Source organism: Cyrtonyx montezumae, unplaced genomic scaffold, assembly GCF_038088225.1.
Source record: "Cyrtonyx montezumae isolate F1298 unplaced genomic scaffold, pur_monq_1.0 scaffold_7, whole genome shotgun sequence".
NCBI lineage: Eukaryota > Metazoa > Chordata > Aves > Galliformes > Odontophoridae > Cyrtonyx > Cyrtonyx montezumae.
This window is the reverse complement of record NW_027072078.1, coordinates 24,586,177-24,610,165: the sequence shown is the minus strand read 5'-3', so window position 1 is coordinate 24,610,165 and position 23,989 is coordinate 24,586,177. Positions and strand designations below refer to the sequence as shown.

The following is a 23,989-nucleotide window of genomic DNA, read 5'->3' as shown; positions in this document are numbered from 1 at the left end:
AGTTACTTCAAAATTAACTGAAATAACACTAGTTTCAAGAGGGCTGTACTTCAAGAACTGCATTGCCACCTAAATCATGCAACCACTTTGATTCAAGTAAAGTTTTAGAATCCTATTTAATACCTTCCTAAATCTACATAAGCCAATACATTGTAAGCTACTGAAATGTTTCTTCAGTTTGGGATAAGCAGGCATTTTTACATGGTACAAAGAAAAAAATTCTAACAGCAGAAGTGATTAAAACAGAAGACCACATGGTTTGGATGGTGCAAGGGGTAGAGTGCAAATCTCTGAAAACAAAGAATATTCCTTGGCTAAATATCTTATAAAACTCTCTCTGCTGATAGATTTACAGACTTAAAAATCGACTTAATGTCAAAATGTCCTTTCTTACAGATACACTTAAGCAGTAAACTTTGTATTTCTACTTGTTGAAAAACAGCTAATTAAATGCTGCTCAAAGGACTACAAACAAGCAACTCACATGAATGCAAAGGTTAATTTATTTTCTCCCCTCAGGGCATAGACCAAAATAAATCAACTTTAAAAAAAATTAAAAAAAAAAAAACCAACAACACACATTTCCTTTTCCAGTACTAATGACAATAACTCCTGGTTGAGTTAGACTCAGATGACTTCATCCAGCCATGTAAAAAGATGAAATATTCAAGGAGCACCAAACTCCCTGCCTGTTGTACTAAAAGGCTTAAATATTGATTCAGGTCTCAATTTCTCACTATCTGGGCATCATACATTCTTTCAGCTTCAACCTTTGTGTGTTTTAATACGCTGTTTGAATGTTGATTACAATCATGTAATATGTTGGATAGTTTCACAACTGCCGTTTAATTAATTCATCTGATTCATTCTTTATGCCAGCTGATTTGACTCTGCCTCCACTGTCTTCATGACACATATCAGTATCTCTCTCCTTATTTCACTCTTTTCTTCTGTCATTACATCTCCCTAATTCTGTTTCTTAATTCTCCTCCACCTTCAAGTAGAATTGCTATTCTATTCCCATGTCTCTCATCTATCATATTATCAGTGAAAATGCCATTCTCAAGTGCATCAAACAAATATATATGAAAATGGTGCATTAGCATCCTAGTTTCAGCAGGGAGAGAGTTGATTTTTTTCTCCTTCATAGTGGCTGGTACAATACTACGTTTTGGTTTTTGGAGAAAAACTATGTTATCAACATAATGCTGCTTTCATTTGTCACTGAGCAGTTCTACACAAAGCCAAGCATGTTTCAACCTCTTGTACTGTCTTGTCCTGCAAGCGAGCGGGCTGGTGTTGCACAAGGAGCTGGGATGAGACGGAACCAACTGACCTGAACTGGCCAAAGGGATATTCCATATGACATGACATCATGCAAGTACTATAAAACCGAGGGAAGTTGGATGGGGGGTGCTGCTCAGGGCCTAGCTGGGCATCACTCAGTGCATAGTGAGCAGCTATGTTGTATAACACACAAAAAATCCCACAAGATGCAGTACTTTCCAGTCTGTTGAGCCATGCACCAAATCCATAATACCAAAAATCAATAGTGTTCCTGTAGAAAACCTGACTATCAAAAGGAACCAATTAAAACTTTACAGTTAAGTATCTTGTAAACAGTAAAACAGAATCCCTACATACATTAAATTAATGAAATGATTTATAAAATTGATTTGACTTACAGGGTTATCAGTGGATTCGTCCGCCAACTGTAAACCGAAGTAATCTCTCTCTGTCAAATCGAGATGTTTGAAGACTATATCCAAAAGAACTTGTCCCTGATCATGTTTCTGCAAATAATAGGACACATATATGTGCTTAATGGAAAAGTATGCAATTGGACACACAAACTTCAGTCTAGCAGAGCACTAACATTCTTTCAGATGTGCTCTAGCATGCCACATTTTAAACATTATGACGTGTATCCTAGAAGCATTACTTTAAAACAAGCAACCTCTCTCTTTCTGAAACACGTGAAAGGAATTATCCTTCTTCTTGATCATTTTCTAACAGTGAGAATTTCTAATTTCTCAGCTAGCTACATGGTTAATTCTGAAAGCAGCTCATTAACCAAATTTGATGCTTACAAAGAATTATTGGAGAGAAAAAGAGGGGCTGGGATTTGACAAAAAGGACTTCATAAACTTATTAAGGACAGTGAATTTGGAAGTAAAGATTCTCAAGCCTACATATGTTATTCTTACTTATTTTATCTGAAAACTTATTCCTGAATCTAAATGAACCAGCATATTGAAAGTGCTTGTTTACATAGTCAATGGCACAGATGAAGCAGACAAATATCTAGCTGAGAAGAAGTGTTACTCTACATTAACTAATTCAAATAAACTGAGCAGTAATGTCTCTCTGCAGGTGCAAGTGAACAAATTTGATTCCTTACTGCAGGGACAAAACTTAACTGCAAAATGATATAAAAAGATCTGTGTGGTTGCGGATACCTAGTAATTTCTTGTCTAACCTGAAAATATTGCCAACAGTCATTTAAAGGCTAAGCGTGACGCTCCATAAATAACATTTGGTGAAATCTGAAGGAGTTTCCCAAACAAGTTGTGAAGTGTCTAGGCTGTCTGAAGTGCAAAAGATGAGGAAAACTCTGCAAGCTAAACAGTCAAATGAGAAACACACTGGAAGATCTGACTGATACACTTTCCACCTAGGTTTTCTACCTGTCCAGCACCAAGCAAGCTTCTAACAACACAGTAGGCGTCAACCAAGCATTACTGATGCTAGAATGGATTTCAGACACATCTTGCCTTGTTAACTGAAGGCAATAAGATATTTTGAGAAATAACAGGAGCAGAAAAGACTCCTCTCATGTCCTATTAAGGCTTTAATATCCACAAATAAGCTACATATCTCAGGTCCATTTATCTAGCTAAGTAGAAGTGATTTAAGTGCTGTACCTACAAGAAAAAAAAATAAAAAAAAAGATTTCTTAACAAAACAATCAATGGTATCAGTGTTGTTAACAAGTTCACTTACAAAAAATTCATCTGCAATAAAAAAACAAAGAACAAATCCACAGATGTCAACATAATAAATACACAACAATGCAACTGCACAAGACAATTTCTATGTCTAATTCCAAAACCAGTTATATTTTTACTAAATTAGGAGTTTCTGATATACACTGAAACCAGTAATCAGTACAATTTTTTTGACAAATTAAACTAATTTTAAAATTACATAGCAGCACTAATTACTTCTTGGCATTTTTCCCTACTTAGATTTGAATCAAAGAACTTATGACTGTGGCAGAAAAAAGGAGATACTTGGAGTTTGTAGACTTCTTCAAGGACCTATGAACCTATGAATATGCAGGTATCAGTTCCATACTTTAACAGAAATCTAAATCTAAGAATTTATCTTGGTTCTAAACTATCTAACCCCAATTGTTTATTAATAAAAAAAAAATAGTGAAAGTTTAGAAACTTTTGGTCAACCTTGAATTAGCTAGTACAAAAATGTCATTTCATGGCAGCAAAGAAGCTGGACCATGAATGGAGGTGCCACTGAAAGGCAGAATGAGAAAGTTTTCTCCCGAAATAAAGCAGAAAATTTGCTATGAAGAGACGAGTTTCAACATGAAGCATTTGTTTTGATCAATGTTTTACTCTCAGTACAAAACAAAGATAAGTATCTAGTAAAACCAGACCTCAGTTTAACCTGTCTTCGATATTTATACAGTGATGTTTGCAGCTTGCCAGAGCAGGGGAAGGTCACAATCCTGTTTGTTGTGAAAGGTCCAAAATATTTGTAACAGTATCTCAACCAGTGAGCAGCTGCTATAAGGAGCAGGAAAATGACTTTCTATTTTTGACCTTTTTTAATGAAAAAAAAAAGGAAAAATATAAAAACAATGAGTGGCATCTAACATCTAACACAACATGGTTCACTGTAATTACCTATCTCACAACTGAATGATGAACAGTTAGCGAATAATAATTACTGAGCAGTTGGATATAAAAATGCAACATTTTTGCTGGGCTGAAATATTAGCATTTCATGCATACTTGTTAGAAATCATAGAAGGCAAAATGTCTCTCAAATATCAGCCTTTCAGAACAAGTCAATACTAGACATCACTACCGCAAACGCAGTTTCAGAAGTATGGCATACATTTCACCCCACCTATCTCACCCTCGTTTTCCCCCAAGTTTAGTGTGATCACTTTGTACTGATTTTCAGGTAATACTGCAAAGTCAGCCTGCATGGAAAAGAAACAGCTTGAGCTATTTAAACAACAAATTAAGAGAAAATAATTTGATCCTGAAGAAGGAGGTCTACGCAAATCACTGTGAGCAGGTTATCAGCTCAAGCCATTCTCACTTCACCCAGCTATGCCTTTCATGCAGTATGCCTTCTGAGGCTGAAGTAAGAGCTCTTCATTTAGTAAGAAGAGCATTTTATAGATGAATTTTCTACTCTTCAGATATACGCACAGGATAACTCCAATCCAAAATAACCTTTGGCTAACTACAGTCCACAGAGATTGTTTTAATTCATTTGTTATGCTCTGTACATTGTAATGTTGAACACCAAAAAAAGTCTGTTTTGCAGATCAGTGGAAGAGGTTGGTTAAAATCTGAACACACAACACATCATACAAATGATCAAGAGACAGTGCCTGTGATCAGTATCTGCTGTTGGAAGAAAAAGGTCATTGGAGTATACTTTTATTAATACAGCTCTGCAAGCTTGCAACCTATAGCAAACCCCATGAAAGAAAAAATACTATGCTCATTTACTTGATTTTACATTTGTTTTTCTTATTCTGAAAAAAATGCCACCGATATTTACTGTCAACTATTGCACCAACCACAATATAGTAAAACACATCTATAAACCCTGAAAACCTGCCTACCACATAGGTAGGTTATGACGCAAAAACTTAAGAGTATTTGAGACCTTATTTTTGAAATAAACAAACAAAAAAACTCCTACCAACTGTACAACATCACCAGAAACCAAACAGATGGAGGCTAAGACACAGGATCAAAAGATGGAGCTCCAAAGGAAGTTTCTCTTCCCTAAAGTCACAGGTTGGTCTAAATAAGCAATGAACAGCGATCCCTGCAACCAAAATATTTAATATGCTAGTATCTCAGTGATCATACTTCTTGGGAGAGATACTTCACTGTTTAGGATTGGCTGTTCTCTAGACAACCAGTCTCAGACTGGTCTAGCTAGCAAGCTAGAGCTACCTAGACAGGAACTAACACTCTCGTAAGAGCTGATAAAGCTTTTGGATACCTACATAAAAAAAAAAAAAACAACAAAAAAACATCATCATCCATAACTGTTTTGCAACTATTCCTTATATCACTGAAGTTTTATACACAAACAAAAAACTTCCATTCAAATATCTATCTTGCAAACACAAGCACTTGAAAGCAAGGAGCACAACATTTCCAATTTCCCATGCACCTTTGATGCTTGTCTCCAATTCCATCCTGCTTTTTTAGCAGGCAGCATAGACCAGGAAACTGTATTTGCAAGGATGAGGATTTAAGGGCCACAGAAGAGCAATGAAATATTGTAGAGGAAAAAAGGTAAAAGAGATGAAGTATTCCAAAGAAATGATTGCACTTCTATGCAACAAAGAACATAATCATTTTTATTTCTTTTACCAATCAAAAAATCTGATGAATGACGTATTCCAGCCTCATTTGGAAAGATATTCACTTTTCCCAGTAACAGCCCTCAACATTCAACAAGTTTCCTATTTTCATTCCTGCCATCCTCAGTGCATTAGGAGGTACAGAACAAGAACACAATCTGAGGAAAGCAAAAGCAAAGAGGTACTATAAAATGGAAGCTGTAACTAAATATAACCATCCACATGATTGAACATATTTAGCTTAGCTACACAGACAAAATAAGACTTGCCATTATATGTCACCGGTTCTCAAAATGCAAAAAAGCAAATTGAACTGAACAAAAGTTTGCTTCTCAATCAACCGAGTGGTAAAGCTGCTCTCCATTTTCATTATACAACTTTCAGTCCACAAAGAGAACTACCAGAAATAAACTATACATTGTATATTCAATTATAAAATTAAGATGTAAGTACTATAGAGAATGCCAGAATGACTAAGCCTACAGTGATTTGGTATGCACAAGTACAAGCATGTTGGTCTGAACAAAACCTCCCCTTCTATTTCACACTTAACACTATTTTGGAAGTCAAACTCTACCTATACAAATCAAGCAGAGGAAAGCAAGCTCACTGACACTGCTATCACCAGATTACTTACGTTAACTCTGAAAGCTTGTACAGTGTTATCCAGGAGAAGAATGTTGCAGACCACCTCCGTATGCTGCCTGTCTCGTGCCAGCTCAGATGCTCGTACATTGTAGGTTCTGCCAGCAGGCAATCGGAAACGTGCGGTCATTACTGTCCACACAGGGTCTTTAGGGAAAACAAAAACAAAATTAAAAGGTCAGAAAATGCAAGTTAAGAATGTGCTACATTGAAGAAAGCCAACACAGTGAGTCTATTTCTTAAAATCACCATCACATACGAAAGAAAAATGAGCAATAGATTCATGGTGTCTAACAACGAAAAAATGTTTTACAAATTACAACACAAGTTTCCTCTAAGAAATTCAGTTCTTAAAGTCTTTTAGTTGCTGTTTATTGTCCACTCCGTCCCTAAGTTTTTTGTTTTGCATGTGCTGGTGATTTTATTTATTTTTATTCTTGTTTATTATTATTATTATTAAATGATTCAGAACAGCATTTTCACTTCAAAAAGCCTTCTAATTGCTGCGCATCAAGGCTACACTAAGCTCCCGCTGTTAGAGGTAATTAAGAAATTAATTTCAGTGCAAAATAGCAAAAAACATCTGACATCAGAAGTGTAGAGAATTAATGCAAAAAGAACAGAGCACATACATGAAGACTTCGATGCATTATTCAGCAAGGCTTATGTGTTCACTGTGTAAATATTAGACAAGAGTGATAAACAGATGAGTCTTACAATATGAGCAGATAAAGGTTTGTCAAACTACTGAATCTTCCATGCATGTCAATTATTTTTTTCACTTTTTTCAATCGATTGGATTTATGCATGTAGTTTGGATCCACAAGCAATTATTATTTTCCAAGCAACAGAGATCAACAGAAGCCTATACCCTGAACTAAGTCCTGATAAACAAATTCCAAGAATTGAAATGTGATTTTCCATTTTCAAAGCTGAGTTTGTAATGATTATCCTGCAACCCTACTTCAGTAAAGTGCATGCTTTCACTATGCTATTAGCCCTGTTCAATGACACTAGCTACATTCTTAAGTACTTACAGATTCAGGCCCTGTAATTCACTTAATTACACACTTGGCAAACTATTTCTACATACTTTGATAAGGGTGTAAGCAAACAGAAAGTCCCAGAACTTAAGTTGAGAATGTACTGAAATAATAAATACCTTAAAAAAAAAATTCTCAAAACTACTATGAAAGTTTTCCTTATTTTGCAAATAAAAAAAAATCTTTAAAAATTTTATGCATGTTTGATTAATTATGTAGGTTACTCTGAAAGTAATGCTCCCTATGTGTTTCCATTGGAATTACAAAAAAGAGCATAGTAACATCATTTCACAGAGCAAATTCTCAGCTACAGAACGCTTGCAATGCAGCCACCACCATTAGCTGTGCACTTCTGTCTGCGATGGACAAGAGTCTGCATACCACGCTCATAAAAAACTGCACCAGAGCTGACCCACTGCTGCTGTCGCCATAGCTGAAATGCACCACTCGCTGCACTCACATCCACTATTTGGTCTCCACTGATGTTCATAAGTATTGATGAATGTCAGCGGGTGCCATTTTTTCTACACAGGGGAATTTGGCTCTGCCCCTTTGCTACACACTCACTTCCACGTCAGACTGCCCCACTGCTGCCAACTGTTGCACACCAAAGTGTAGTGGAATAGAATCCATTTGGCAGTGAACTGGGACTCTCTCACTCAATAACTTGCATTTTGCCCTATGGAAACAAAAGGCAAATCCCACCTTAGCCATCCATTCTCACCCTACCTTTGGTTCTATTTACTGATTAACACTGACAGCATTTCTTCCTTCCCCACCACTTAAGTCAGACAGAAAGGTTCTGGGTTTGAAGCACAGCAACAAATTCATCCCATTGAGCATGAAGTGACCTTCATAGAGACAACCTGCAGATCCAGCACAGATGATTTTCAGTCCAACCAAACACTGAACAGATGCAGAGTGATTCACATCTTACTCCAGTGTACATAAATGAAATGATCAAAGAATTCAAATGAGCTCTCTAAGAAAACAAATAGATATGCTGGTCAGAACAAAAGTACATCTAGCATGAAGACGTACACGGCAGTGCTTTCTCATTCTCTTTAAGCAATGAAGACAAATATAGGACTCACACAGCAATATTCATTATACACTGCCTGGAATTTCATGGTGGACATCAGTCACTCATGCAAGTTTTCTTCACATCAAGACCATATCTTGAACTTTCAGAGTAGGCAATGAAGCAAGGCTAACACACAGTATGTAGCAGACTCAACAGCTACCGTGCATTAGACAGATTTCCTCCAGCAATCTTCAAAACAGCCTTATGGCTACTTATATCAACTAATCCTGAAATGCTTCCACAAAGTAGAAATGTAAGTCACAAAAGTAATAGAGAGGAAGGTGACAAAATCTAGACTATTTTCTGCACATGACATTCAAATGTACCCTTTCTCCACATGTCTGTAAAGAAATTATACAAGTGTGTAGGATTTATTTTAAAATGCCTTCATCACCACACACTCAAAATACTTTTTGCCTTCTAAGATCCGTTAGGGCTATCACATGTTACTGCTTTGTGGCCAAACGAAGGAGCACAAAGGGTATTTAAACCTCTGCCAACATATGTTCTTAGAAAAAAAGGATGCAGCCATTAAGCATGGACACACCAAACGCACAGAGAATACTATTTTTCCTGAGCACCTATGATCATTCTTGCTGGATATTTGGTAAACATACCAGAAGAACACTGAGATGCCTACCAGCTCCTTGTGAAGCTATTCATCATAACTATCTTAACTATCCCAGCAAAAATCAACACATAAAATGAAAAAAAGAAAACAAAACAAGAAAAACCAACCCACAATCACATTGATTGTACCTTTCTGAAAGGAAGACACTATAGCTGTTACTGGGCACTGCCAGACTTTCAGAGGTTGGAAGGGACTTCTGAAGATCATCCAGTTTAACCCCTTGCAATAGCAAGTTACCTTCAGGAAATTATGCAGGAAGGTGTCCTAGTAAATTCTGACCACCTCCAAAGAAGGAGGCTCCACCACTTCTCTGGGCAGCCTGTTCAGTGCTCTATAACCCCCTAACTTCCTATCTTCTAGTTTCTGTTTCCCCTTGTCCTGTTGCTGGGCACTGTTGAAAAGAGCCTGATCCCATCCTCTTGCCTCCCGACCTACAGATATCACAGAGTCACAGAAGATAGCACGAAAGAAATAAACAGGCTGACTTCAAGCTCCAAAGTAAAATCTGCAGCCCCAGAAGAAACATGAGTTTTGTAAACAAGTCAAATTTAACCCACAAACTCTTAGAATATCTGATTTAAACAGAAGCTTAGTTTGAGCAAGGTACTATGTGTGTGCATATGCATCTCAAGGACACTACCACGGCTGCTCACATTGACTAAAATCTTTTCTATACACAAGTGAATTACTTAAATTGGATTTCCAATGGATTAATCTTTGCATAAAAAAGGTTTCTGTATATAATTTTTCAGAGCCTTCTGCTAAGGGTGTAATACTTAGACACTTGAATTAATAATCCAAAGCATGTGCTGCTAGAGAAACCAGAGAAGGACAGAACTTGTGCAATGAAACTCCACTTACCTCTCAGGTCTACAGAGGGAGTAAGCTGTGCAGTTCCTGCCTGAGCTCAGGTTTCAAGCAATGAAGCAATTCTAGGGAGTGTTCCCTATCAAAGGGCAGAACATTCCTGTGATACTTGCTTAGTTAGGGCATTAAAGAGCATACAGAAGCTTCCAATGTGAGTTTTCAACATTTGCTATTCTTTTATATAAAATAATACTGTAAAATGACAACTTGCTTGGCTTACAATAAACTAGCCCATTTTAAGCAGCTTAATAATTAAGCAGATGGTTAAGAAAGTAATTAACTGAAATTTAGTTTATCCAAGAGTGCAACTGATTTGCTGACTCAAAGTTCTTTCAGAGACTTAGCAGCCTGTACTGCACACAAGACAACCACTCTCGTACAGTACAATATGCCCATATGCATGCAAGGACATGAGAAATTTTCTTTTTCATGGCTAATCTGAAGAACCTATTGCACTGCCAGGTTAAGAACAAAGCTTTTGAAGTGTTTTCCAATTTGTTTAAAAGCTGATGTTCTCGTGACACAGAAGACATCTATTGCCACTGCATAGTCCATCTGCTGATTTGGACACAACACGCTACACGAATTGGCCACAACAGGTGGAAGAGCAGGCGAGACTCTTAGAAAATCCTCATAATATGATGTAGCTTGGATGTATTAAACAGACTGCAGACAGCACAGTTACTAACATCCACATAACTCAACTAGGAGAAAAGAACGACAAGAAGTGCAAAGAGAATATTGGAGACTTACACAACGTGTTCCAGCATCCTGCATTTGTGTGGCTTCTGGGGGGGCTGGCTGTAAATTTTGGTACAGACTTAACTAATTTAATAATTACTCTCAGCTCTTAGTTATTTGAAGACAACTATTGTAAATGAACACTTCCTTGGGAAATGCTTTACCGTACTACTTGAGATTGGGGTTTCAAATTTGAGAAACTGCTATGTGACATCAAGTGGGATTTTCACAGTTACAATCATGCAACAACTACAAGACAAAGCTCCATCACTGCCAATACTGCATTCCTTCTGATAGAAAAAATAAATAAATAAAAATATGAATGAGTATACAGGATAGCAGACAGACAGTTAGAGCTGGAGGATGCATACCAGAACACAGCAAGTTAGTTCAAAAGTACCAAAGCAGCCTGTTGCTTCATCTGAAAACTAAATCATTTCTACAACTCAGCAATTCCGTACTGCTCTCCTCCCTTCCCCCAAGAACAAGAGTGCAGCTAACAGAACAGCGTATTATAAGTGATGCTTCTAATTAACGTCAATACTCATTATGCTTCAACTGTCATACCCGCAGTGCTCTGAAACAAGGCCTCAAACCCAGCTGCTCACTTTCTCTGCTTTGGGTCTGAAATAGGACAGTGTGGGAAGTTAGGAAGCCACTCTAGATCAGATATGACCTGAGGTGACACTGAAAATTTGCATAGAAAGAAAATAAATGGAATTACAAACGTAGACTCCAAATAGCTCAACACGGTTCACTTCAAATCCATTTTTAAGTTTCAAATTTATTGTCCAAGAATACCTGTCCATACCACAGTATGGCTGGCAACCTGCTACATCCAGAGTACCCATAGGCTCCCTAACGACACAAACTAGAACTGCTATCTCTCTATTAAGCCATTCTGCATTCATAGTTCTCTATAGAAGAGTTTACCAACAACCCAGAGCTGATCTCCAAGGAGTCGCTTGATCATAGTGTGATAGCTTTATGGAACAGTTTAGGAAAAGCATAACAGCACAAGAGGAAGTCGAGCGTGCTACAGAAGCTAGGAACATCTTTGAGTATACTGGTAGTTTCAAGCTGTAAGATGAAAACAGATGCTGTGAATTTGCAGGAAGCCAGAGGAGGCAAGAGACAAGGTCACAGTAAGTAACAGATCATTACCAGATGTTATTGGATGGGTCCCCAGTGGACATTACAGCCATTAGGGAGGCCAGAACACTAATAGAACCAAATTTTACAGCTGACCGAAGCCAACTGCAGGCCAGGGTGAGGCCACGCTTACCGCACCTTCCCACACACAATGTTCTTTGTGTAAGGGCAGAAAAGGATAAAGCTGTCTGCACAGAGAATGAGGAAGAGGAGTATTAAGTGTCACAGAACGATGAATTTAACTATCCCTCTATTTTAAAAGTATTATAAAGTAAGTACATATGCAAAATAAGTAAAATAAGTACATATGCAAATGTACTAATAAAACAAACCACCTCATTTCTTAATACGCAGCTGCCAGACCATGATACTTGAGGGCTTTTTATTATTTTAAAAGATTATTAGGAATGAACAGAACAGCTTTCCAAACTCACTTCCACCTCCAGTGATTTCAAGTAGATTAGACTCAGAACTTGCCCTTATTTGAAAATATGCTTTGAAATGGCAATCCATGACCCTAACACAGATGATTGCTAATATAACACTTCCCATTCCCGGAGTTGGATCTCTTATTTTGGTTTCATGACTCAGTTCTATAATAAGATTTAATAAATGGAGGTTATAGTAAAACATGACCAAAATATCATCTTGATAGAACTTCTCAAAATAAGCTTGTGGTAAGTTTTTTAATGAGTTCCCTAAAAGAATTTGAATAGCTTTAAATAGATTTTGCACTAAAAAGAAATTTCAGTTCCCATGCTACTAGAATTTGGGAAGCCTAAACTATTTACTCACCGAAAAAGAGCTGAAATCAGTGCAAGTTCAGATTAACTAAAAACCAGAAGCTGTATTTTTAACATAGTTTAAGAATCCAGAAAGAGAAAAATTAAAATACAAACTGCTGGCCTTGAATCACTGGATACAGCTAAGATAAAACAGACGAAGAAACACCTCTGTATGCTACAGTGTTGCATGTTATAACTTGATGTTGCAGTAAAGGAACAAGTCATGCATTCTCTATAGCCAACAAACCTCATCCACAATTACCAGAAGGCAACTTTAATAGAACACAGCAACGGGGAAAATTGGAGATGGTTACAAACCACTGGAATACATGTAGATCAATCCAGAGCAGCTCGCTGAATGGGCAGCATTAGTTCTAGCCATGGCAGCTGTGCTGGGAAGCCTTTGAAGAGGAAGGCAGTCTGAACAGAAAACAAACTGGCAAAATTCAGAAAAAGCTTTCACTCTACTTATAGCCAACTTCAAGCTGAATTTTGGCTGGCACTAGAACTGAAGTATTAGACAGAGGGAGGAAAGTTGTCTGCATCTATTCTGTTCAGAATAACTAAAACTAAGCCAAACTACCTTCAATAGACTTAAATACAGCAGATGCTAATTCTGAAGCTGAATATAACTAATTGGACACTCTCCATGAAACTTACTTTTTAATCAGAAATGCCACTTCCATAAAATAGAAATTTTCACATGGAAAATTTCAGTTTTGACAAAAAAAACATTGATTTTCTGTTGGGAACATTCTAATAATGGCTGGCTGGCTACCTGCCTGGAAAACTCCTGTCAACTTCACTTCTTCCTCCAACAAAAAAAAAACAAGCCAAGGAAAGTCTTCCAGCAGCACTGCCCAGAGCAGTGACCTCACTCCAGCCATGTCCCTGGCTCTCAGCTCCCGGCCCGCACTGCCCAGCTCTGCACCAGAGCTCAATGCTCTCTACCCAGAGAAGAGCAACTTTGCTGATGGACCTGTCCAGCAACTCAGAGCATCTCAAACACCACTAAAGAAACAACCTATTTCAGTTTTGCTACTTAGAGCCAATGTTAGATAAGTACTTTTCTGACTCACCTCTGCCTCCTTCCAGAGCTTTTCTTTATAGGAAACAATTTCTATTTTCAAGCCAGCTCAAGAGGACTAGAAGTTGACAGAGATTTGACTGACTCTGGCAATGAAAATATTGCTCACGTTCAAATGAGTTAGCTGTTAAATCTGAAAATCGTTCACCTGAAATTTTGGGATGTATTCACCCTCACTTCTACAATGTATTTCCTTCTTGAAAGCGAACGGCCAAACTTACAGAAGCACACAAAGCTTCTGTTAAAAATGTATCGGGAGAAAAGGTAATACAAGAGGATGGCAATGACCTCACCTTAGTTAAGAGGTTTACAATACTTAGGTTTTATTGGAGTAGATTATGAAAAAAACTCAAGTTTTATTTTCCTTGTTTCTGAAAATGGCTGTTTTCTTCCTTGTAGTTTTGTTGTTTGGGTTTTGTTTTTTTTGTAGACAGCACATGAGCAAGGCTAACCGTGAAGATACTGCAACCAAAAAATCCCTACATTCCCACCTTCTAAAAGTAAAGACAAAAATTGAAGGCATGGAACTTGAACTGACACAAAACCTTGCAAGAAGATATTTTAAATACAAACCAGCACTAAAATGAAGTCACACCACATTACCCAAATGAAAATAAAATTAATGGTGACAAAATTTATAATTATATACTACGCATCTCAGCCTGGACAGTTACATCTTGGATATCAATAAAAAAGATTCTAACTTCTAATTAAACATAAGGGAATCAGTTCTCAGGTAAGGGACATGTGTTTCCTCCATAAAAACAGAAAGCATCACTCATTGCATTTAGTAAAACATCCTACTGAAAAAATGTTTTGACTATTCTGCTAAGAACTAAGAACTTCTAAAACCAGCACCATTCAAGACAAGAAGATACTACTGGCCTGAGATGCAATCATTCCTTTACTTTACACATCACAGAATTCTCAATAGGCAAACAGCTTCTCCTCGAGAGCACTCATGTTCAGCAAAACAGACACCAGTGTTTCTTCATCACATCGGCTCAGCTCTGTATGAAGTTTCATGTCCCAAAGAAGCAGGAGGACAGTGTCACAAACCAGTAAGCTAACTGAAAACTAAGCAATAAAATAAATGGATCACAGCTCCAATTGGAATCAAACACTCAAACAGGGCGAGTGAGCACCCACACGTGGAGTTAGCATGTGATGGAGCTCAAAAGCAACAAGTTATTAAAAGGAGAAAGTACTACAAAACCATAAAAGACTATGACAAGCTTTATGTCACCCTACTATTTATCACTTTAGTATTACAAAAAAAAAAAAAAAAAAAAGAGCGAGCAGATACTCTAGCAGCAAACCAACAAGGGAAGACCTCACCACCAATGCCTTGCCTGTAATTACATTACCTCTTGTTTGTCTTTGGAAAACGTTCAGCAGGCTGCAGCTCTGGCCTCTCCTTACCTATAACCAACATTTACTTTTTCATGATAAAAATCACTTAACCATAAAAGTTTATCTCAAAAGAAGTATTAATCAAGCGATAAATTTAGCTTTACACATAGCAGTGAAGTTCACTTCACTTAGATGTAAGAATTTGACATTAAAAAAGGAATATATGCTATGTTATATAACACTTGCCTATCTTAGCCTTTTCTTATCTTCTTTCAGTGTTAAAAAATTAAAGAGAAAAACAATGATATATTCAGTCAAATGACTGAAGCAGCAGATTGGTTTAAGAGCTTTCAACCCACACTGATTCACCTTTCAGTATGCAGTAGATGTTCAAGACACTTATCAAAAAACAAACAAACCAACCAATCACATTTGGATCTTCCCTTCCACTGAAACATTTTGAACAAATACTCTTGCAACCAACCAAAAGCAGCACTAACATTCAGGTTGTCTGAAAACAGAAAGCTGCAGGGCACTACCCTACAGCCAGCCTGGGTACCACAAGGCACAGCACAGCAACAGCTCAACAGCTGGGCCTAGCTCGTCCTGACAGTTTACAACTCACTTAACTGAGAAGGAGCTTTAGGTAATGAGTTACTGTACCCTTCAATCATGTATCCATTTCAAACTCATAGCAGAAAGAACAAGCACTGGAAGCATGTGCCAGTCTACAGAAAACTGACAGTGCAGACCTGATGCTATCCTTGGTGAGTGTGTTTCCAGCAAAGCTGGCATGTTACAAACACCAGAAGTCATCTCATTTAGCCACACTCAGCCACATTCATTGTGCCTGAATGAGTGGTGAACTCCATCTCCAAAGCCCTCTGATGCTTCTCAGAGAGACAATAAATAAGTGTACTTCTAGGACACCAAACATTTAATATTCGGAAACTAAGAACAAGTTATCATGGGGACAGCTGGCATTTAGCCAAAGTCCCTACTAAAGACAAGGCAAGGGAGAGGAAAATAACTTTTTAGTTGCCCATCTACTTACACTGGTAAAATAATTGGAAAAAAAAAATTCATCACACATATTAAGCCCTCCTCATCAGCACCCTGCACAAACACACCCCCTTCAGAGTGGGATGCCAGTGCTAATAGACCACAGAAAATATTTCAGGTGCTGGAGAAAAGCTGTGCGTAATGACTTAAGGTGCATAACTCCTACTTCCAGCATGCATCGCTATGTGGAGATGAGGATCTCTGACAGACTCAAACTCTTCCAAACCTCCTTGAAGCTAAAAGGACTGAAGTTGAAGGACAGAGTTGGTAAAAGACAGTGTCCCTAATGAAGAAAGACTGGCAGAATGAATTCAAGTTTCTCAGGTTGTTGCCCCATTGGTATGGTTAAGAATCTAAATCTTTACTGTCTTCTACAGAAGTAGTGGAAGAGATGGCTGCCAGCAAATAAAGTCACTGCTTCCTTAAATACCTTTCCTTTGAGGCCATCAGTGAGCACTTTCTGCTCAAAGCCAAGCAGTCAACATTCCGGGACCGACTCACTTCCTTTTTCTAAAAGGGAACAGAAGCCACTGTCAAAGAACAGACTCAAAAAACAGAGCACACATGAGGGCTGCAGTGTCTCCCCTCTGAATAATGCCACACGCAAAAGACTGCTGGTGGCAGGAGGATGGAACATCTGGAATTCATCCTGGTGCCAGCCATCCCGAAGCACAACAGAGAGAAAAAGAGCAATGGAGGAAAGCTTTGGCATAAGACAACAGAGAAACAGCACCTGTGAGATCGAGTCAGTAAGCCAACTCCAAAGCAATGCACACAAAATAAGTTTTTAGAAAGTATCTAAAGTAGCTTCCCAAATGCTATGAGTAAATTCTTTTCTGCTTTATTTAAAGGAAAATGCAGTTCAATCACTTTCATAGCTTCCTATTGTAGATAAAAAATGTTATCAAATTGATAACAAAGAAAAATTTCTCAATACACCTCTCATTCAGTCAGTACAGATACTACCTCTCCTGGGAGAATACTCCTGCTGTATGAATACTAGACAGTAAGAGCAAGAATTTCTATCTGGCCAAGTACAACTTACCATACAAGAGACATAACAGACAACAGGGACAGTGGATATAGCACAGTTAAAGCATACACATTCTGGTTTTTAGACATTTAAACAAGACTACTAATCATGCTTTCAAAATTATGTATCATTAGGTAATTTACACAGTATCTTAAAAATAACTGAAAATAGGCTGTCTCTTTTTGGTCAGTGTGGTTTCCCTTGGAAAGGCAGATACAAACATGGTACCTACACATTACAGATTCACAAGCTGATTCAGTGATGTTGAAGTTACAAGATTAAATATTACTGAAACCATCAGCTCTGTATCATTCTTCTTCCTTCAAGTATTCCTGATCCCTTCCATATCCCTTCTTCACTTCTCAAGGCTGAACAATCCCCTTTTTGACTGTTCAGCTCCTGGACTTCACCTTTCTTCACTTCCCCGCTATTTGACCCAAGTGAACTAATTCAATGCCTGTAATGATTAGGCATGATCCTCCTTCAAAACAAAACTTTCAGGAGAGAAAACAGTGCAGAAGAACTGATTAATGGCAAGTCTATTCGTAACCTAAAAAACATGCTGACACTGACATGATATGGCTTTCCATAGCTAAGTTGTTTTGGTATCTAAAAAGAGAATAGAACTTACAGTTTGTATAAGCATCAAGATATACCAAGAAGATAAAAGATTATATTCATCTTACAAAGTGGAGCTACTGTACAAAGCAAAGAGTAGGAACAGCGTAACCACATACAACTGAATCCACAAAGATGGTATTAAAAGGAGACAAGCTCTCCAGGTTGGCACAACTGCACTGCTCCAGATGTGCACAAGGTCTGGAAACTCTTCATTCATCTGCCTTTGCAGTCAGGGTCAACAAGCCTTACAGTTTGTTTATATTGCCTATGGAAAATATTTCCCCAACTGCTGTAAATATAGGTTCTCAGGATTTAAACACAACTCTTATCTAATATCAAGTTCCCAAGTTATCAAGTTCTTATCTAATATCACTACAAAATAATTCTTATTAAAATTCTGCTTACTGGTGGATTTTTTTTCTTGTTACTATCAATTGATTTTTCCATGTATTAGCACTAATGGTACCCTAACATTCCTCAAAAACATTTTTGCTAGTTCTGAGCATGAGACATTTTCCATTAGTCATTTGAGTTCCTTATGTTGTGCCCTCCTATGCACATCCTGTCTCAGAACCTCAATGTTAACAAACTCAGTCTGCTACAACCAAGTCTTCCAGCACGTCTGCAGTGTAACACTGCTCAAGTACTTCCAAAGGCATCAACTGTAACATCTCAAAATTAAAAGGCCAAAAGAACAGTGAGGTATGGCAAGGTATAGAATGCACTTGTTAAGAAAGAAATCAAGTAACTGGGTTCCTCTGCTCTCCAGTTTCTATTCACATACACATCACACTGTGAGTTTGAAGCAGCTGCAGGAGCTTCTCCCTCTGCTCAGCAATACCTTGCTCTGCAGAAGGAGCAAGGCCTTTGCCACATATCTGCAGATGTGCAAAAGAGACATTTTCCCATAAACAGAGACATTAGCAGCACAAATGGCCATTCCTGGTAATGAGATGCAATTACTATTTAAGTAGCAAGGTGTTTCCATCAGAACATCACCAATCAGATTCAGTCCTGCTTAGAAACCAATTCTTTCACCACAAGTACTTCAAAAAAGCCCTTAACTAATTTCAGTATATACAAAAATGCTGCAGTCAACTGAGTTAGCCTCAAGTTCTACCTTAACACAGGTGTAGGTCATAGCACAGAAACATCAAGTTCACAAAGATTCAAAGAGCAGCAAGTCAGAAACAAACCACTATCCAATTCTGTTAGCCCAGCAGCCCTGACCAGAGAACAAGTACTTTCCAGTAAGTACCTGTCACAAGGGATGGAAAACAGCAACTAGCCATCTAAAAAGGATGTTGTTGAAATGAGGCTACCAATATCTGAGAGCTCTCCATAGCCCCAGAATTGTCAGGAAACTGAGTAAATACTGATAACGCTCCAGCCTCCTGTGAAACTGTTGACATTTGCTGTGGAAATGTGTGACAACAGTATGCAATTCATTCCCTACATCTCAGGAAGGAGGGTGATCCATTGCTAGCAAGGACTGCATAGCTCCAGGAAGTTACAAATAAAACAACACAGATCCATGGGTCCCTTTACAGTCCAATAGATGTTTAAGCCATCCCAACTTTGGCCAGCACTGGAAAGGGCCCTCTCTTCTGTGCCAGCAGGGTCAGAAACTGGAGACTGGGAAGCCCAAAGAACACAAGCAGTATGGCTCCAGCTGGATCCCTTGGCTTCTAGGCACAGTGATGCTATCCATGTCAAGTGAAATAGTGGTGAGCTGTAACAGGGACTTGCCACTCCTCTAGTCAGTGGAGGTGTCCCTGAGAGGAAAACATAAATAAGAAACGAAGCAAAACTTGTCCTTTCCAGACTCAGGAGCTGGCACCAGGAAGGTCTGGCAATTTCTTAATAACGAGTATGACAGACAGAGGTGGCCGCTATAAAGCTACCACCACCACATCCTTATCCCTTTGAAAAGTAGCTCCCACTCTCCAAGGACCAGCACGTTTGTTCAACAGAAGGTCACCCAAGAAATTTTCAAAGAATAATAACTTTTTGCCAGTCAAGAGCACGAGAAATCCACAGTGTTCATCTGAAAACATGCTGTTCTCCAAGCTACAGCTGCAATCCAGAGAGCAGAAATCCCTGTTATTTAACACAGCTAGCAAGAAGCTTGCACCTGCTGGTGATGGGCAGGCAGACTGCTAGAGCTACGCTGAGTCTTTAAGAAGCACTATTAAATAACAGACATGTCCATCTGTCTTCTCAAAGTATATAAAGAGAAGCACAAATTAGAATTTCTTCACAGTGTTAGATCATCTGCTTTCCTCTAAGAAAATCTGCTGAAAAAACACAAGAGAAATGAAGAGGTGCCAACTAGAGTGAGCAAGTGCTGACAGAGCTCATGGAAGTGCAGAAAAATCTCATCTAGCTCTCAAAAAATCCAAAATAAATAACTGAAGACTACATATACCCAAACATACAAAGCTTATGCATTCTTTGTGGTAGGCTTTAAAAATAAATAAATAAATAAATAAAAGGTTATGCCGCATATACATACCTGGCATATGGTGGTCACTACAGCAAAGTAACTTGCTTCTACCAACAAGCAGAAATACTGTTGCCACTTTACATTCCAATAGCCATTTTGTAAGCTTGCTGTGTGACACTCTTCTGAAACACAATATGGGAAGATGGAGTAGGAGTAGCCATGCCATCTTTACATTGCTAGTTTTCACATCTCAATTTGAAATTCCATGGACTGTTCAATTTTTAACCACAAGTGATAGTAAAAGTCTTAAAATTACAGTTGTTTGAACATTTATCTGAGATTAACTTTTGTACTTGGCTCGTTTTCCTGATTTGTTGGCTTCTTAATGAAGCCCCTTTCAGTTTTCTACTGGATACGACTGAGAAATTTAAGAAAACATAAACTGCTTTCCAGTAGAACACTATCTGGTTTAATGGAGATCAGAGAGCTTTTACTGAAGTGCCCATTTTCACAATAGCTGCAGATAAAAGCATAACATCTACAGAAAGCACACAAAATCCATGCAAGGCAACAAGGGAGAAATATTAAACTGACTATTTGACAGTAATATTCACGTAACAAAAATACAATCACCATCTCCACTAGTAGCAGTTCAAGAAAAATATGATGCCAGAAATTAGAGAACAATTCCTGGATGAAGTGCATGCCTTCTTTTCAGAAGGGGAAAGGAAACACCATCCAATAGCTGATGGAGAAGAGCTTACAGGAAGATTCACATTACCAGGAGGTACCAGCAGAACAGGACGGATAAAGGCTAAAAAGATAATATGTGTCCACCAGGAATAGGAGGAGGCACCCAACATCACTTCTAAGACAGGGAGCACTGTGAGCTTTAAGACAGGAGTATCAGCTCTGGGAATACACATACAATAAGGCCTTGGGATATTTTGGGGGAGTGCAGAAACAAAAGGACAAGGCCTCAGAAGTCACAGATACAACAACAGAGGGTAATTAATATAATCTCTTCCTTAGTATGCACAGTTGAATACCAAAGCAAAGCTTCAGGAAATCTGTATTAATGAAGAATATCACACTGTTCAAGAACACTGAGTTTTCTGTTTTGTGTTTTTCCCAAGTTGCCAGTAAATAAAGGAACAGAAGGAACATAATTCGTGAACTTTTGAGGAACAACAAAAGATATTTTTATTTTAGCTGAAACATTTTGACACTTAAATGCAGGCAGATGCACCATTACATATGGTCCTGGATCCAGCAAGAATGTCTATTTACCTGACAACTGTGGGAGCACGCGATTTAGATGCTATTTCAAATTACTTGCAGGTCTCAGTCTAGGCTCAAAATTGAAAATGTCCAGTTTTGTAATTTAAATTAAAATGGATATCTTAGCATTCAAGAACCAGATTTCAATGTTTATATTTTTCATTTTTGTCTTGGTAATCCTTCTGCTGAGGCCCCTATCGATCAGTTCTAACGAGAAGAACAAGGTGACCAAGCAGCTTTGGAAAATGCACTGAATGACATGGGGGAGAGGGAAAGAAGTTAAGGAAAAAAGGAACAGGTACCAGGATTTCAAAAAGATGGAATCACGTCAGGGCATATTAGGCATTACTCTGATGAACACTTTATTTGACATAACCTGGCACTGCTAGCTAACACAGAATTCCTGACCTACTCCTGTGTCTGGCTACTTGTTTCCAGCCTTGCATCATCCTCTCACTACTGCTGACATGGCCATTTGTACAGCCATATGGTAAACCAGAGTGGAGAATTAAGAAACAACACAATTTTGGCAACATTATTTTTTCAGTCAGATCAACTGCTATAGTTCACTGTGTGGCTTAAGCACTATAGCAGCACAAGGAAGATGGGGGGCCCTCTAGGAGAGGATACAGCAGCTTCATTCAGAATCACGGTCAAAACAGTAAAATGGAGTTAAGGTATTGTGTGCAGCCAAGAGATCATTCACTTCAGAAGAAAAATAAAAGAGTAGATAACAGTGACAACGCGGGGAAAAATGTAAAAGGAAATTCAAAACAGTTTTAGATTGTGCATTCACTGAATGTGGGACAGGACAGCTGGGTAAAACAGGGTGCTAAACACAGTAATCAATAGGATCATTTTTATTTATCACAATGAAGTCAAAGTAGGCACTTGTTACAAATGAAGTGTAAGAAATTCAGTAAAGCAGGATGAAAAATGATGATAAATTCAACGGAAAGAGATAAAGAGGAGCAATCATTTACAAAAAGAACCAACAGTATTCTCTCCTGCGGCACCAGAAACCAGACATCTCATGTATCCTCCACCACTTCCACAGCTATTTACAGACTATCACAAAATAAGCCTGAATTCATTAAAAACCAAACCATGCATCAAAGCCAAAAATTAACATCAACTTGTCAGCGCTGAAATAGTGGTGTTTTGTGTTTTTTTTTATGTTCAGCTAAACCTTCCTCTGTATGTATCTGAAACCTTAACATCATTTCTCTACTTATCTGCCACTGACCTCCTGCATTATTCAGGTCCCTTTCACTGCAGAATACACAAAGACATGCATGCAATACAGTAGACAATGACAACGAAGAATAATTGAGAGGAAACAAGTGGCATGTGATTTGCTTTGTGGTATCTGTATCATTAATTTGTATTTTGCTTCAGGAGGTACCAGGAGAGAGATTAAGACCATACAGCTCATGCAGATGGTGCTGCAAAGGTCAAGTTTTCCAAAGGATGGTGAAAACTGAGCGATGTAATAACACAACCAAAAACATAACATGAAAGAGATGACGGATCTTGTCAGAAAGCTTCTCTATAAGGCTCCCTGTACTATTTCATCTGAAAGTGGCACTGTGCCGGGCATATAGAAGAAAACTAGATGTCTGATAATCAATGCACACATCAGACATTTTACTGAAGCTGTGTTTAGCAAGACAGATGAAAAAACTAAAAAGGCTCGAACTGAATATAAACATGAGTACCAAATCAGACCTGAACACCTCTTCTGGCTTGTGCTCTACTAAGGCTTTCAGGAATACGAGTTGCTTTAATACTGCCCATAATGAACAAGACCCCATCGTTCTGTCTGTACTGGTAAGAGATTTGCACAGAACCCGGCATTCACTGCACTTTCTTACTTAAATTTATGCACTTGGTAGGCATAAAAAAATAACCTCCTTTTATCCAAGAATCTTGAATATTTTACTGGGAAACAATATTTCTCATCTATAAAGCAGGAGAAAGGGATGAAGAAAACTGAGTAATTTGCCTGTCGTTGCACAGTGAGTCAGAGGCAGCAACCCACACTGGTCACACATCTCACTGTTCCCATCAGGTGCTGGCATTAGAATAAGGATTGTTACAATACTTACACATTGTACATTAATAACACCACAGTCCTCACATAACTTCAGATTTCTGCTTGTTCTTTCTTTTGCCATGGCAATGAATGCTGGAGTTTATACAATGCACTGTGTAACACACCAGCCACCTGCTTTGTCAGTCCCTGCCTTCACTAGCTCAAAGGCAGGAAAAAGGCACCAAAGCTTACCAAGAACACTGAAAACTAGTTACACATCATACTAAATAAAACCTACAGTCATCCCTATCTACAACGTTAAAAAGCAAGTAAAACAGAAACCAATTTATTGCCAGTTATTATGTATTTGCTCAAGGGAGGTTCCGTTTAAACAGGGCCAGCTCCTTACACCTCACCTCACTAACCACTGTCAGCACCACTGAGCTCTGCAACATTAACCCGATCCAACGCAGCACTGTACT

At 38.3% G+C, this 23,989-nt stretch overlaps 1 protein-coding gene across 2 annotated transcripts in view; it reads right to left on the bottom strand.

Moving 5' to 3' along the window:
- The window catches only part of PTPN4 (protein tyrosine phosphatase non-receptor type 4), a 99,122-nt gene that overhangs the window by 59,080 nt on the left and 16,053 nt on the right, over nt 1–23,989 (bottom strand). For both annotated transcript variants that reach the window (XR_010623066.1, XM_065750586.1), the window contains exons 2-3: nt 6,279–6,433; nt 1,686–1,793 (exon numbers count right to left, since the gene is read on the bottom strand). Coding sequence is in view for 1 of the 2 variants with exons in the window: in XM_065750586.1 (XP_065606658.1) it covers nt 1,686–1,793; nt 6,279–6,416 (246 nt within the window). In the remaining variant the exon portion in view is untranslated. The remainder of the gene's footprint in view (nt 1–1,685; nt 1,794–6,278; nt 6,434–23,989) is intronic.